This window comes from Lampris incognitus, chromosome 1, assembly GCF_029633865.1.
Source record: "Lampris incognitus isolate fLamInc1 chromosome 1, fLamInc1.hap2, whole genome shotgun sequence".
In the NCBI taxonomy this organism is placed as follows: domain Eukaryota; kingdom Metazoa; phylum Chordata; class Actinopteri; order Lampriformes; family Lampridae; genus Lampris; species Lampris incognitus.
Genome location: NC_079211.1, coordinates 110312026 through 110328468, shown reverse-complemented (window position 1 = coordinate 110328468; position 16443 = coordinate 110312026). Strand labels below are relative to the sequence as shown.

Genomic DNA, 16443 nt, shown 5'->3' with positions numbered 1-16443 from the left:
TAAAAATAAAGAGCAAGAGTCTCACTCTCCAACAGTCCCTGAACAAAAAATGCCTTGATGTGAGACATGGCTGGACCCCACCTTGGATACTTCCGGTCTGGCCTCAAACAGCTACAAGGAGGTGAATGGGATCAATGGCGCTCACAATCCATTCTCCTCAGATAACATGACAGGTACTGCGGTCCCCTCCAGTCCTCAGAAAAAAAAGTCCTAATGCTTACTTTTGCCACTTTTGTTCAGTGACGTATAGCTGCAACTTCGCCTCCGGCTCTGGCTGCGAGTCCCGAAGATGGAGTCCCAGGATGAACTTCGGCTGTAGCTCCTGTAAGAGGAGGTGTAAGTGAGGCTACGACTCTTGCTTCTGCTGACGCTGCACATCGGACTGCGGCTGCGGCTCCTTGTGAAGAGGCTGCTCCAGGAGGACACGCTGGTGGACCGACTGCTCAGGGAAGGACTGGGTCGGAAGTAAGGGATTGGTCGCTTCCTGGCACTGTGGAGAATTAGCATGGAACAGGAAAGGGAAGCATCAAGTTAATAAGGTTTTTCATGCAAAACAATTAAAGATACTTTCAGTAAAACTTTGACTTTATCATAGCGAAAAATGACCATCTTGTATCGGGGTGGAAAGAGTTGTCGATCCACTTGGGGCATCCGGGTAGTGTTGTGGTCTATTCTGTTGCCTTCCAACACGGGGATTGCCGGTTTGAATCCCTGTGTTATCTCCGGTTTGGTCAGATGTCCTTACAGACACAATTGGCCGTGTCTGCGGGTGGGAAGCCAGATGTGGGTATGTGACCTGGTCGCTGCACTAGCGCCTCCTCTGGTCAGTCGGGGCGCCTGTTCAAGGGGGAGGGGGAACTGGGGGGGAATAGCGTGATCTTCCCACGCGCTACGTCTCCCTGGCGAAACTCCCGTCAGGTGAAAAGAAGCTGCTGGCGACTCCACATGCATTGGAGGAGGCATGTGGTAGTCTGCAGCCCTCCCCAGATTGGCAGAGGGGGTGGAGCAGAGACCGGGACGGCTCGGAAGAGTGGGGTAATTGGCTGGATACAACTGGGGAGAAACCCCTCCAAAAAAGAAGAGTTGTCAGTCATAGAGCAGATTTCACCCAATCACAAACCATCGCATTTCAAGGGAATTATCTTTCTATATTTGCTCATTTCTATGAGGCTTGTGCCCATACTAGATAGAAGTGTATCAAGTGGAAGATATTTTTAGAAAATTGACTTTTAATATCTTATCCCCCCTCCTCCGTTTCTCCCCAATTGTACTTGGCCATTACCCCACTCTTCCAAGCCACCCCCCTCTACCATTCTGGGGAGGGCTGCAGACTACCACATGCCTCCTCTGATACATGTGGAGTCACCAGCTACTTCTTTTCACCTGACAGTGAGGAGTTTCGCCAGGGAGATGTAGCGCGTCGGAGGGTCACACTATTCCCCCCAGTTCCCCCTCCCCCCCGAACAGGTGTTCCAACCGACCAGAGGCGCTAGTGCAGCGACCAGGACACATACCCACATCCAGCTTCCCACCTGCAGACACAGCCAATTGTGTCTGTAGGGATGCCCGACCAAACCGGAGGTAACACAGGGATTTGAACCAGCAATCTCCGTGTTGGTAGGCAACAGAATAGACTGGGGGGGAATAGCGTGATCCTCCCACGCGCTACGTCCCCTGGCGAAACTCCTCACTAGCAGGTGAAAAGAAGGGGCTGGCGACTCCACATGTATGGGAGGAGACGTGGTAGTCTGCAGCCCTCCCTGGATCCGCAGAAGGGGGTGGAGCAGCGACCGGGACGGCTCGGAAGAGGTAATTGGCCAAGTACAATTGGAGAGAAAAAGGGGGGGGGGGGGAGTAACTTTAAATTAACAACTGGCAAACTTTCTACCTTGTAATTCGTCGTGCTTCCAGATGGCTCGGCGAGTCTCGTCTCCTTTTCTTCATAGGAGAGTAGGACCTGCGCCTTCGTCTCTTTCTGCCAGCCTTCTGCTTCTTATTCACACCCCTCTCTCTTGAGCCAAATGTCCTCTTCCTGTGTCGATGCCTATGAAGAAAGCAGAAATAACAAAGACGTGGAGACCATTTTTTCATCAACAGTACAAATATCTGATATTTTTTTCAATATAAACCCTTAACAAGAAGTCTTGAACTCCCCCAAAATTGCCCATTAGCACACTCCCGTATCTACATGAATGCATGCACTCGACTCTTACCCTAACCAGAGTTTGTATTCACCCTCTACACAGACACACCTAGGGACAATTTAGTACGGCCGAGTCACCTGACCTACATGTCTTTGGACTGTGGGAGGAAACCGGAGCACCCGGAGGAAACCCACGCAGAAACGGGGAGAACATGCAAACTCAACAGAGGACGGCCCGGGATGACCCCCAAGGTTGGACTACCCCGGGGCTCAAACCCAAGACCTTCTTACTGTGAGGTGACCGCACAAACCACTGCTCCCCTGTGTCGCCCCTTGTCCTTTATTGCCTTTTAAATTGTTCTGATGTAAAGTGTATTGGATTGTACTGTGATGTACTACATTATATGAATAAAGTTGGATTGGTGAGATGTCTCAGGATTCTGGAGGACTTTGTTCACTTCACCTGCTGGGGCTGTGTCTTGAGTAGCTTCCTCTGGAGCTGGCGCTGGCCACGCTTCCCCTCTGCCTCAGATCTGATGAGTAACTCGGCGAGCGGGAGTACGAGCTGACAGTGAGAAAACAACAATTAGCCTTTCGAGCCCAACCTCGGCATGACTGGGACAGGGTCCTGTGAGGTGTAACAGAAATGGGCTGAACCAACCTGCCTGATGATAGTGAATGGCTGCGATAGTGGTGTCCAGAATGCCTCGAGCTCCCAGAGGATCTACTCCGGCTCCTGCTGCTGGGAGACTGCGTTTGAAGACGGGGCCGAGAAAAGCCGTCCATCCTCGGTGGAGAGCTTGCAGTCCTCGGAGATCTCACAACCTCCACCTGACATCCTAAGGTTATCCGCTGACTGGAAAGATGCCAGAGGGAGATGAGGACAGCTTATCACTTCGAGAGATAAAACCCAAATGCCAGCTTCTGAAAAATTCACGAATTTCTTGTACTTTTTTTTTTCCACACTTTTGATAAAGAGAAGAAAAATTATGGTGATGGAAGATTAACCACGTGCCATTTTTGTGATGAGCCACATTCGCAGAGGATGGACAATTCACCCCCCCTTTTTTTGGATTCCCCCTTTTTTCTCCCCACTTGTATCCAGCCAATTACCCCACTCTTCCAAACCATCTCGGTCACTGCTCCACCCCCTCTGCCGATCTGGGGAGGGCTGCAGACTACCACATGCTTCCTCTGATACATGTGAAGTCGCCAGCCACTTTTCACCTTACAGTGAGGAGTTTCACCAGGGGGACGTTGTGCGTGGGAGGATCACGCTATTCCCCCCAGTTCCCCTTCCCCTCCAAAACAGGCACCCCGACCGACCAGAGGAGGCACAGGTCGTTGACCAGGACACATACCCACATCCTGCTTCCCACCCGCAGACACGGCCAATTGTGTCTGTAAGGATGCCGACCAAGTCGGAGGCAACATGGGGATTCAAACCGCTGATCCGTGTTGGTAGGCAACAGAATAGACCGCTATGCTACTCGGATGCCCACCAATTACCCCACTCTTCCGAGCCATCCCGGTCATTGCGCCACCCCTTCTGCCGATCCGGGGAGGGCTGCAGACTACCACATGCTTCCTCCGATACATGTGGAGTTGCCAGCCGCTTCTTTTCACCTGACAGTGAGGAGTTTCGCCAGGGAGATGTAGCACATGGGAGGCAACACGGGGATTCGAATCGCTGATCCCCATGTTGGTAGGCAACGGAATTGACTGCTATGCTACCCGGACGCCCGACAATTCATTTTAAATACAAAGCTTACCTCTTGCCATTCCCATTGAAAAAGTTGGTGGATAGGCCTTCCTCCACATGAGGCTTGCACAGGGAGGCATAACTGGTCACGGAGTTTCCTGAATCAGAGGCGTTGTCTCTGTCAGCACACTTCAACTTCTCCGGCGAGGCCAGACCTCGACAACGGCTCCTTTTGTCTGCAGTGACACTCGCCCGAGAAACACCGGTTTTACTTGACGGCGGTGAAGACGTGTCGTTCCCCGAATCGTAATTGTGCCGTCCTTCGGAGTGACCGGCTAGACTGTGATGCAGAGTTCCCTGTGCGTGTAAAAGCTCCTCTCCGGGTTTGGACGGCGGCGAGCTCTGCAAACAGACAAAAGAAGCTGCAGCTTTGAACTGGGGAATGTTTTTCATGTATGGAAGCTGCTACCTGCCTGACGCACTGTGCATACTCTATTACAAAGGCACACATTTCCCTTCAAAAAACACAAAGAAGAGTATATTGTCGTATTGTTTTGCTCGGAACAGAAAACTCAAAAGATAAGGACATCATGCAAATTTGTAGTAAGCATGCTAATAACCTCAAAAGAAATTCCAACTCAGCTAAATTCAAGGAAAAATAACCCAACATAAAAGGGAATTTTATAGAAATTAAGTCTGAACTGAAACAATTTATATGAAAGGAACAACAGAGGAACGGAAAAGAGAAACTATGCGTGGAGAGGTCTACTGCTCTAACTCGAGTAAGAGAAGAAAACAGGAAAACAATAGCCCCATTAATAAGCCTCGTTTAAAGAACATTGAACAAACATCACAAAATGGGTCTTATGTAGAAATGAAAAAGGATTGCAGACAGAGAGAGAGAGATCCCATCAGTCTAACTAAGAAAGCCCTCAGAATAGGACAGATGACTGCTCTTTTTTTTCCCCCTGCAAGAAGTAAATAATCAGCCTGCAGCGACCTACAGTAAATCCCTAGATCTGCAGATAGCATCGACTTACCAATCAAGATTTCCTCCTTAAGTAGGTAAGGTGTAAGAAAAAGGGAAGAGCGGGCAACATAAGTGCATCATTAGAGTCGTAAATTGCAAGAAAAAGACAATAACCCCTCTCTTCAAACCCAGAGCCAGATAGATTTATTATGGTGTGTTCCTTTCTCTTCAAGGGAAACAGTTTCCAGATTATCTCAAGTTCTCCGATCATCAGAACTTCTCACACGGCACGTTTACAGAGTACACCTTTGCGTTTTCTCTCTAGAGCCCACAGATCTAGAAGGTGTTGGAGATGATTTGAATTCTATTAATTTCTTCTGTAACCGACAGATTACGATTTCTCTTTTACTTAACCAGTTATGAAGGAGACCCTTGAGAGGTTAATCCGCTCTGTCCTTCCTAGTTTTCCATCATCTAGTACACCGTCTGCACAACATGCCAGCCACGAGGGGAAATTACAGAAATCTAGAAGCCGTCATTTACCTCTCATATCTCCACGCCCTTTGTGCATACACAGGACAGAATGTTGCAGTGGAAGACAGTAGATGTTAAATAAAGTCATCCCCTAATGATATCTCATAATGCTGTGACAATGGCTGCCTTCCGCTGTCTACACGGGTGTTACAGTAATTTTTGCCGCATGCTTTCTTGGCCTTTGGTCCACAAGGGATTCAGATCTAGTCACAAAAACACCATGTTCTCATCAACAAATTTTTCCTCCTTTTTTTTCCCCCCAATTGTACTTGGCCAATCACCCCACTCTTCCGAGCCATCCCGGTCGCTGTTCCACCCCCTCTGCCGATCCGGGGAGGGCTGCAGACTACCACATGCCTCCTCCGATACATGTGCAGTCACCAGCCGCTTCTTTTCACCTGACAGTGAGGAGTTTCACCAGGGGGACGTAGCGTGTGGGAGGATAACGCTGACCAACCAGAGGAGGCGCTACTGCAGCGACCAGGACACATACCCACATCCGGTTTCCCATCCACAGACATGGCCAATTGTGTCTGTAGGAACACCCGACCAAGCTGCAGGTAACATGGGTATTTGAACTGGCGATCCCTGTGTTGGTAGGCAATGGAATATACCCCTATGCTACCCGGACGCCCACTCCCTTGATTTATTATTTACAAATTTTGAACAACAGGATTTTAATCACACCATACTGGGGAATTCAGTGGGAAGGTTTGCCTCCCAGGTCTGGTTCAGTGGAGGAAGCTCTGAGGGGGTTCGGGCTACATACATATGGTTTATTTCAGGGGTGCAGGTAAGTAGATGCTTATCACTGCTAGCAAACTCTGAGTGATCAGGATGGCTCTAAATACAACGCAGGTGTGGAAACTGTATTTGCAGAGAGGGGGATGATTTTTACAGCAGATATTATGGACAGGGACTTGGCGTTATGACACAGTACTCATTAAGGGAATCACTCATCAGATGATGGCGCTAATCACTCAGTGATATTGTGTGTCGAAATGTAAAGAACTTCCTCACAGGCTGCAGAGACCAACGGAGTGGCAGGAAAGTCAGCCCACATCAGTGCAGGGTTATGGATGTCAATTTATTTTTTGATTTTGAGATACTTTATTGATCTGCATGGGGAAGATTCCTCCTCTGCATTTAACCCATCCTAGCTTTGTAGCTAGGAGCAGTGGGCAGCCACCATGCAGTACCCGAGGACCAACTCCAGTTTGTCTTGCCATGCCTTGGTCAGGGGCACAGACAGGAGTATTAACCTTAATTCGTTTGAGGGGGGGGGGGGGACTAGAGCAACTGGAGAAAACCCACTGCAGACATGGGGAGAACATGCAAACTCCTCAGAGGGCGACCCGGAATGACCCCCCAGGTTGAACAACCCCGGGGTTCAAACCCAGAACCCTTTTGCCATGAGGTGACAGCGCTAACCACTGTGCCACCGTGCCGCCCGATGTATGTTATGTGTGGCTAGACCTGATGTAGGGGTTGACGTAGTATGTTTAATCCTACCCTGTGTATGCACCAGTGTGATATTCTCAGACTCAGCAAAACAACGAAATGACCGGATGACACACCGCAGGTCCCAAGTTGAATTGTGGGCGAATTTTCCTTTGATTTTATTGCCACCCTCAAAATAACTGTGGTAAATTCTAATATCTATGCAAAAACTGTAGGTCACCGAGGAAAAAAACCTGTGCTGCGCAACCTGGAAGGTGCATTCATTTTCAAAACTACAGCTCACAAACCTTTGAAAGGTGTAAATGAATATTAATGTAATGCTGTGTGTTGCCTACAAAATAAAACTCAACCTGTTGCTGCCATGAGTTTAAATCCAAATAGTATTCATCATTTATAGTCTATAGAAGATCTAAGTGTTCTCATACACTGAGCGCATGGTAAAAAGGAAAATTAGAATGTGACATCAAACCATTGAGACTAAGATAAATGCTTTGTGCAGAAACTGTAATGCATAGATACGCAACGCCAGAAATTAGTGACATTTTTCTTTTGCATAACAAACACAGAAGTGAGGGGAAATGGTGGCCTGTCAGCACAAGTAACCTTGAAACAAAAGTCTTTGTCGACAAATTCCCTATAGTCATTCTTATATTTCCCATTGATTTTTGCTCCATTAGAGCTTAATAGAAGAAAAAAAGTTCAGAAACACCCAGCGGACTATTTTTCATTTGCTTACAACAGCATCTTTATCTGGAGACATTCCTCAATGTTATCAAAACAGAAAAACAAGAAGCAGTTACCATTACTGCAAAACGAAGAGTTCATAACAGGTCATTAAAGTGAGCCAGGCTATGTAAAAGAGATGTGACTGAGCCAGAGTGGCTTGGATTCACTTCACACAAAATTAATGGCTTAAGGATTGTAATTTCCCAAATGCACTGCATGCTGTGCAAATCAGAAGGACTTGTAAATGGAGTCAGGATATCATGTTCGAGCATCAAATATGCTTGGGTTTCTGGAGATCCCAGCGTTTAATTCTTCTAGTTATGAGAATAATTTTCCACAAACAATTAACTTTTTTCACTTCACTGGGTTCTCGAGCTACTACAATATATGTCAGATAGAGTTTTACATGGCCGTAACAACAAATCAGATTAAATTAGTGGTGCCACTGTCAGTGTCCCGAGTAGTACTTACAGTGCCGGTGGAGAAGATGGAGCGATACTGTGAAGGTGTTTTACACACCGACTTGGCCAAAGGTCTCCAGTCCAAGTCCTTTTGGTTGAGAGCTGCATCGTTGTCTTCTTCTAGGGCAGCCAGGTGTCCCAGTGCTTGCTGCTCAACAGATTTCTGCAGATGATGTCTGCAGACAAACCTTGCATTTAGTGTGAATGATATATTACCCAGAATGCTCCAGTTAAGTCAGGATGCAGCGGAGACGTGATGTGAGTGGTGAAGCTTCTCTTGTTTGAGCTTAAATCAGGCACATGGAAAAAATGCAGTGGGATTTTCTTGCATGTGCCTGGGTTTTGAGAAAACAGCAGGTAGTCATGAAGACTGAAGAGCTGATAGAAGCTCAACTCTCTTCTTAAACCTAGGCCGGCAGTGCTCGCTTGGTGGAATTTAGTGACGTTTTTTTACAACCTGTGTCTTATTTTCATGATTTTTGCAATCACGCACATCAGTGATATTTTACTAACCTTCTTCATTGGAGAGATTGGAGTGGAGAGACCACCGCTGGACTCAGCTTTATAATGATGTCTTATGGGCCAATGGAAGACCGAGTGTCCAATGTGTTTCAACAAGTCCAATTCAACCCAATTCTCTAGACCATGTGTTTGGAATCCTTACTTGCTCCTTTGGAGCTGTGCCCGAAGAGGTAACACCGAGGGCGGTTTGACAGGATGCGGAGGCGAGGCAGGTTAAGCTAACTGCTAGCCCATACAGACTGGCAGTTCCAATAACACCGAGGGCAGTCTGGCGGCATCCTCACCTAGCCTTGACTGTGTTTTTGGTGTCGTCGTGTGGAGTGCGGGGAGGTGTGTCGAAGGTGTCTGACTGGGAGAGTTGGCGTTGGATCGACTGAGGGAGCCTGGTCTGCTGCATCCTGTGGGCCCAAGGGCCACGGCCTGACCAGAGCTGCGCCTGAAGAGGAAATGCCAAGGGCGGTCTGACAGGATGTGGTGGCGGGGCAGGCTAAGCTAACTGCTAGCCCATGCAGACTGGCAGTTCTGACAGTCATCCTGGCTGGCGTTCGTTCTCCTGGACAGTGATTTTTTTTTTTTTTTAGTTTAGATATATGTGTTAGTTTGGATATATGTGTTCTTGTAGTTTTTGGATATGTGTTTCTGTCTTTGTCTTGCACTGCTGTGGGAAACGATTTTTTATTTAATTTCATGTGCGCAAGTGCATGAAATGAAATGAAATGACAAGGTGTTTCTGATTCTTTCTGATTCTGGAAGCGAATATTGAAGCGCAAGTTAAAAATTATTACCGGAAATATGCAATATCATCAACAGTCGATGACACAGCTACTTCCTGGTCCAGCTTACAGGAATAAGCAGCCTACACTGACCATAGGCAGCAGTGACCATTGATGAACTACCTGCCCAGCGCAGTAGAGAAGTCCTAGATAATGAGACATCATGTACAATCTAACTGAGACTCTAGAGTTTTGGTTTTTGTTGTTGCTGAAACAGGTTTAAGGCTTGTGTTCTGATACACCATAAGATGCCATTGTAAAGCCGTGTCTTACGAAGGTCCCACATCCAAAATCTCCAACATAAAGCTAGCGAGTAAAATTATATCATAATTAAGATGCATAATGGAAAAAACTATGCAAACAAGACCCAGGTTAATAAAAACCCAGAGTTATCCTTTAAGTGAAGGTAAAAGTGTTCAGTCATAGTATTTGTTTGCTTTGCCTGTTAAACTGTTTGCATTATTCAAAGGGGTTGTAAAATCTTTTTTTTTTCCTGATCTGAAAACATGATTGTATCAGTGTAGGATGGCAGAACTAACTGTCCTCATGATAAATTCACCAAAAAATTAGATGCTTCACATGGTCATGTCTTGGCAGCAAACCCATACTTTTCCTTTCTTTCTGGGAAAAACGCATATTGTGATTAATTAACCCCTTTGAACCAACTACTGGATATGAGGACATGGAAGACACACAGACCCATGTGACGTAGGCAACACCTGCCAGGTCCAGCATGTTAGGCCAAGACAGTATGATGACAGTAGAATGCCAGCTAAATGCTATGAGCAGACCTGTGAGAAGCTGGGATGAGATTTTCTACTAGAACACTGCCACCGTCAGTCTAACCCACACCTCCATCACTGTCTTCTACATCTACACCGCTTTATATCCTTTATACATGGACACACCATCACTGTCCTCTGATCCCTTTATATCCCTTATACATGGACAACTCCATCACTGTCCTCTGCATCTACATCCCTTTATACATGGACACCACCATCACTGTCCTCTACATCTACACCCCTTTATATCCTTTATACATGGACATCTCCATCACTGTCCTCTACATCTTCACCCCTTATACATGGACACCACCATCACTGTCCTCTACCAATTTTTATCCTTTTTATAAACGTTAGATGACACAGACAGGTTAACACCAAGTGCTTACTTGTTCCTTAAAGCAGTTGTAGCAAAAACAAAAACAAATACATCTGAAGTTACACCTTTTTTAAATTTCATTCCCCAAAACACATTGCGCCATTTTATTTTATTTTTGTTGTTGTTGTAAAATTCCTGATTTGGCAGCACATCATTGATATTGTGTGCATCAATCTGCAGTATGAAGTTGAGCACTTCCTGCCTGAAATCAGGAAGTCATCTCATCCCTATCGGTCATCACTATCAGTGTGACCAGAGCACAGCAGACACCCTGGGGTGATAAGATAAGCCTCAGATCTTTAAGGGAGGCAGTGGAGGAGGAGGAGGAGGAGGGGGGGTCAGTCTTTCCCCCATCTGGTTCCTACCTGCTCTCTGCGGAGGATCTCCAGGTCGAACTGTCCAACTCTGACCTCCGATAATGTCGTCTCCGGTGTGTGTGGCTCCGCGACCTGCAAGAGGTTCATGGGAATAGAGCAAAAGGCAGAAGGGTCACAAAAGCACAAGCAGCTCCTCCTTTGAGAAGATCTTGGCAAATATGTTGAAGCCAGGGGGCAATGGCAGACTGGCCATCTGGAGCACCGGGAGTTTTCCCAGTGGGCCGTTTGACAATTGGGGTCGATGCAGCAATCCCCACTTAAATAAAAATAACCAAGTGTTATGTGTCTGACTGGCCAAGGTGAGTGGGCTGCCGGCCCACTGCAGTTGGGTATTAAATCTGTCAGCCTCTCTCTCCCAGCCAATTACTTTTTGTCCAGTCCATTCTAATGTTTCCTGGGCCCCGCCCCTTTCCTGTTACGTGGCGACATTTGGATAAATACTAGAGTGGAGCAAGATGGACAAACAAAAAGGGAAGGTGGTTAAAATTATTTCTTTAACTGGTCAGATGGTTCCAGAGAGGTTCTTGCCACCCTGCTGCCAGTGCCAAAATGTGCTGCTCCTAGCCAGCCTCCTCCTAAGATCAACACGTTCCCCTTGTTCTAGTTTACATCCATTTTACTAAAGTTATTGTTATAAATATTGTTCAGTAACCCTGTTTACATAAAGTATGGGGTTGTTTGTATGGGTGGTGGTATATCACTGGGGGGTGGGGGTTGGCCTTAATCAAAAAATCCAGGGCCATTTTTCATTCCCAGTCCGCCCCTGGCCGGGGGCATTATTGTGTGCCTACTTTGGTTTTTTCTTTGAATTGTAAAATACAAGCAACATGTCCATCTCTTTGTAGTCTTTGATCTGCCCACATGCCACCGGTCAGTGGGTTGATTTCACATTTCCAAAGCAGGTTTACATGTTATGGGAGTTTCCTAGAAACAAGTGATAGCCAGCTAGCATCAAGAAAACTTAACTTCCATCCATCCATTATCCGAACCGCTTATCTTGCTCTCAGGTCACGGGGATGCTGCAGCCTATCCCAGCAGTCAATGGGCGGCAGGTGGGGAGACACCTTGGACAGGCCGCCAGGCCATCACACAGGGCCGACATACACACACATTCATACCTAGGGACAATTTAGTACGGCCGATTCACCTGACCTACATGTCTTTGGACTGTGGGAGGAAACCGACGCACACACGGGGAGAACATGCATACTCCACACAGAGGACGACCAGGGCCACCCCCAAGATTGGACTACCCCGGGGCTCGAACCCAGAACCATCTTGCTCTGAGGCGACCGCACTAACCACTGCGCCACTGTGCCGCCCATGTGATAATAAAAGAAATCCAAGGGAGCAAAACAAACATTCAAATGGAGGAATAGCAGATAAACACTTTCCACCATCTGCGATCACTGCATAGTTTGTTGTGGGCTAAGTTTTTCTCGGGGGGGGGGGGGGCAGTGCTATTTAGCAACACCACAAAACATTTGGTAGTCCTATAATGCTTCAGAAAATCTAACGTATAACATAAAACCTTTAATAATAATGTTAAACAATGAACTGGCTTACTTGCTAATATGGACTGTGTTTTAATGTGTACTGTATAACAATAAAATTCAATGGCATAAATACAGACAGTACAGGCAGTGCAGTTACATTGGGGCACGTGGGGTTGGGGGGCCGTGTTGGATGAAGAATTGGCATTTGCAAGTGATTCAGATTATAACCTCGGAAATGCACCTGTCTTCAAACAAGAAGTCATGTTAAATAAAAAAAAACAAACTGCCATTTGTTTTATATGTCCTCAAAAAGGCAAATCCATCTCCATCATGGTTTTCATTTTTTCTTTAAATAGTCTGTAGCAATCTGTAACAAAATTATATGCTTATTCTACATATACTATGAAAACTATAAATATCATCATTCAGTATTCTCTTACATCACTTGGAGACTTGGGTAGGCATCAAGGCCATGGCTCTTTGTTTATTATGCTCATACTGCTCCAACAGAACTTTTTCTGTTGTTCTGGGTAACTCTGCTTCCTCGATGGCTCGGTTGAGTCGTGTGTCCCTCAAGGTTCAATTTTGTTTTCTATATACATGTTGCCTCTTGGCCAGATTATTCAAAATCATGACGTGTTTTACCGTTTTTATGCTGATGACACTCCGTTATACATGCTGCTACACCCACAGATCCTAGCAGCCCAACAAATCTAACAACTTGCCTCTCTGATATTAAACCCCGGATGTCTCAGAATTTTCTTAAATTCAATGATGATAAGTCTTGTTCACGAGTGAGGGTAGGATGGAGCAGGAGATTGACAGGTAGATTGGAAAGCATCAGCAGTGACGCGGACATGGTACCAGACCACTGTGGTGAAGAGGGAGCTGAGCCGGAAGGCAAAGTTCTCAATTTACCAGTCAATATTTGTTCCAACCCTCACCTACAGTCATGAGCTTTGGGTAGTGACCGAAAGGGTGAGATCGTGGATACAAGTGACTGAAATGAGTTTCCTCCGTATGGTGTCTGGACTCAGTCTTAGAGATAGTGTGAGGAGCTCGGACATTCAACGTGAAGGAGCAGTGGCTCTACTCCGACCGAACTCCGAAAGGAGCCAGTTGAGGTGGTTCGGGCATCTGATTAGGATGCCTCCTGGGTACCTTCCTTTGGAGGTTTTCCGGGCACTTCCAACTGGGAGGAGACCCCGAGGTAGACCCAGAACTCGCTGGAGGGACTACATGTCCAATCTGGCCTGGGAACACCTTGGGATCCCCCAGGAGCAGCTTGAGGGCTTTGCTGGAGAGAGGGATATCTGGAGTGCCCGACTTAGCTTGCTGCCACCGTGACCCGACCCTGGAGAAGCAGCTGATGATGAAATGTGGTGAGATGAAGTCTGACATCATACTGTTCAGCCCCCCAAATTCCATTAGCCCTTTTGGTATAACGCTCAGTGGTCTGTCAGATATTCTTAAGCAGGCTGATAGATAGGAATCTAGGGGTAATATTCTATTCTAACCTCTGTTTTGATAATCAAGCCAAAATGTTCAGTCATGTTTTCTCCAGCTCAAGATAATCTCAAAAAATTAGTTTATTTTTTTTTATCAATTGTTGATCTATAAAAAGTTGTACATGCTTTAATCTATTCTCAGCTTGATTACTGCAATGCACTTTACTTATGCCAGAGCTCCCTCCACTGCCTGCAGTTGGTACAAAATGCTGTTGCTCAACTCATTACTGGGACAAAGAGGCATGATCACATCACCCCTGTGATTGCCCCCCTACACTGGCTCCCTGTTAGATTTTGAAAATGTATTGCTCTTTATGGCCTTAAACAGGCTTGCTCCTAAATACATCTTTGATATATTGACCTGGTATGCCCCCTCTTGACCATTAAGCTCCACAGCTGGAGCCCTGCTGGTTATTCCAGGTCATGGTCTGTCACAAAGGGTTATTGCATTTTTGCTGTTAGAGCCCCCACACTATCAAACGCTTCCTACTGAACTCAGACACACCAAGTCTCTAGATTCTTTTAAATCTCTTCTTACAACTTTTCTCTTTGTGAAAGCTTTTGGAAATGTTTGATTCATTTTTACTTATTTTCTGTTTTTATTCCTATTTATTTGGTCTTGTTCATTTAATGTTGTTACCTCCTCTTTGCTCGTGTCCTTTGATCTTATTCTCGCTTTTGCTTTGTCTGGTTTTATTTCTTCTGTAAAGCACTTTGCAACATTAATAACAAAAGTGATATGAATAGAATTATTATTATTTGATCATGTGGCGAGACTTGGGTCTCATCACATGATCAAAACAGATCAGTTGAAATTATCAGCAGAAAAACTTTTTTAACTGAATAACTTTCCCAAAACTTAAGTCAATATAGTACTGTTCACACTCTGAAGCGAAAAATATTTTCCCCAATTTTTTCCCCTATTCCATTCAGATCAGCACACAATTTTGAAAGCCTTTAATCTAAAAGTGTCCTATCTACCTAATAAACTACACTATGACAAAACTTGAGTCCATTGCTGAACTACTTCCTGGTTCAACTTACATTAATGACCATCTTACTTACGTACCACAGGTAGTAGTAACCATTTGTGAACTACCAGGCCAGCACAGTAGAGAAGCCATAGATAACAGGAAATCATGTTCAGTCTAACTTAGGCACTAGGGGTTTCGTTATTGAAAAGACAGGTTAAAAGTGTGTTCAGTTACCCTGTGAGACAACATTGTAAAGCCGTGTCTAATGATGGTCCAATGTCCAAAATGAAACTGGTGAGTAAAATGATATCATAACCGATATGCATGATGGCAAAAACCACAAAACCAAGACCCAGGCTAAAAGAAACGTTCTTTTAAAAGTTTCATTTCGGTGTGGGACGTACTGCAACAACTAAAATGCCAGCAAGTGAAACCATTTTGTGTCAACTTTTCTTTCTTTGTCTAAGGAGACCAGTAATCTTACCAAACAAGTTTTTTAAAAAAAAAGAATATTTGTTTTGTTTTTGGAAATTTCATCTTTGATTTGTCCTGTGATACACTGGCGGCCTGTCCAGGGTGTCTCCCCACCTTCCACCCAATGGCTGCTGGGATAGGCTCCATCACCCCGCGACCCTGATTAGGATCAGTGGCTTGGATAATGGATGGATGGCTCTTTGATTTGTCTTGATCCAAACCTGCTTTAGTAACTATCCATCCATCCATTATCTGAACCACTTATCCTGCTCTCAGGGTCACGAGGATGCTGGAGCCTATCCCTGCAGTCACTGGGTGGCAGGTGGGAAGACACCTCTGGACAGGCCACCAGGCCATCACACACACACACACATTCATACCAATTTAGTATGGCCAATTCACCTGACCTACATGTCTTGGGACTGTGGAAGGAAACTGGAGACCCTGGAGGAAACCCACACAGATGTGGGGAGAACATGCAAACTCCACACAGAGAACAACCCACGATGATCCACCAAGGTTGGACTACCCCGGGGCTCGAACCCAGGACCTTCTTGCTGTGAGGCGACCATGCTAACCACTGCGCCACCACTAATGACTGGAAACCAGCCAATATAATGGAGAATAAGGTGTCATGTCAGTGTCATTGGCACTGTTGATAATAAAGTTGGGTTTTTTTGTCTTCTTTTAAGCCTCACATTTCTGCTTTTTCTGTGTGGACTTGTGACCCAGCTAGCATGTCTCCCTGCCATCTATTCAATCACATGGATGAAGTCAGAATAAATAAATATATAATGAATGAATGGAGTGAAAGAATGAAACAAGAGAGGTGTACTAAGAGAAGTCAGAGGTCTCTGCTGAAGCGGCAGCATCTTAACCTTGCTCTGCACCATTGAACGGCCGCCTGCTCAGCCAAAGACAAATGATAAAACGTCGCAAGATCTCAGCGTGAAATTGGTTTCCCCCCGTTTCTGTGGTTCACACTCTCAATCTGCTTCCCCTCCTTTACAAGTGGGTGTTTCACGCTTGGCTCCAGACATAAAAGTGGCACGTTTGTGTCTACACCAATTTCATTCTAGTCCTGATCTAAAAAGAAGCCTTTTAGAGGATCCCCCCCCTTTTTCCCCCTCAAAAATTGCGTTATCAAAAGGATTTATG

At 45.8% G+C, this 16443-nt stretch overlaps 1 protein-coding gene across 1 annotated transcript in view; it reads right to left on the bottom strand.

Annotated features, from left to right (window-relative positions):
- Nucleotides 1–210: 210 nt before the first annotated feature.
- The window catches only part of srrm4 (serine/arginine repetitive matrix 4), a 279300-nt gene continuing 263067 nt past the window's right edge, over nucleotides 211–16443 (bottom strand). The window contains exons 8-14 of the mRNA XM_056278898.1: nucleotides 10822–10905; nucleotides 8008–8173; nucleotides 3916–4247; nucleotides 2805–2999; nucleotides 2607–2708; nucleotides 1889–2044; nucleotides 211–490 (exon numbers count right to left, since the gene is read on the bottom strand). Coding sequence (XP_056134873.1) covers nucleotides 211–490; nucleotides 1889–2044; nucleotides 2607–2708; nucleotides 2805–2999; nucleotides 3916–4247; nucleotides 8008–8173; nucleotides 10822–10905 — 1315 coding nt within the window. The remainder of the gene's footprint in view (nucleotides 491–1888; nucleotides 2045–2606; nucleotides 2709–2804; nucleotides 3000–3915; nucleotides 4248–8007; nucleotides 8174–10821; nucleotides 10906–16443) is intronic.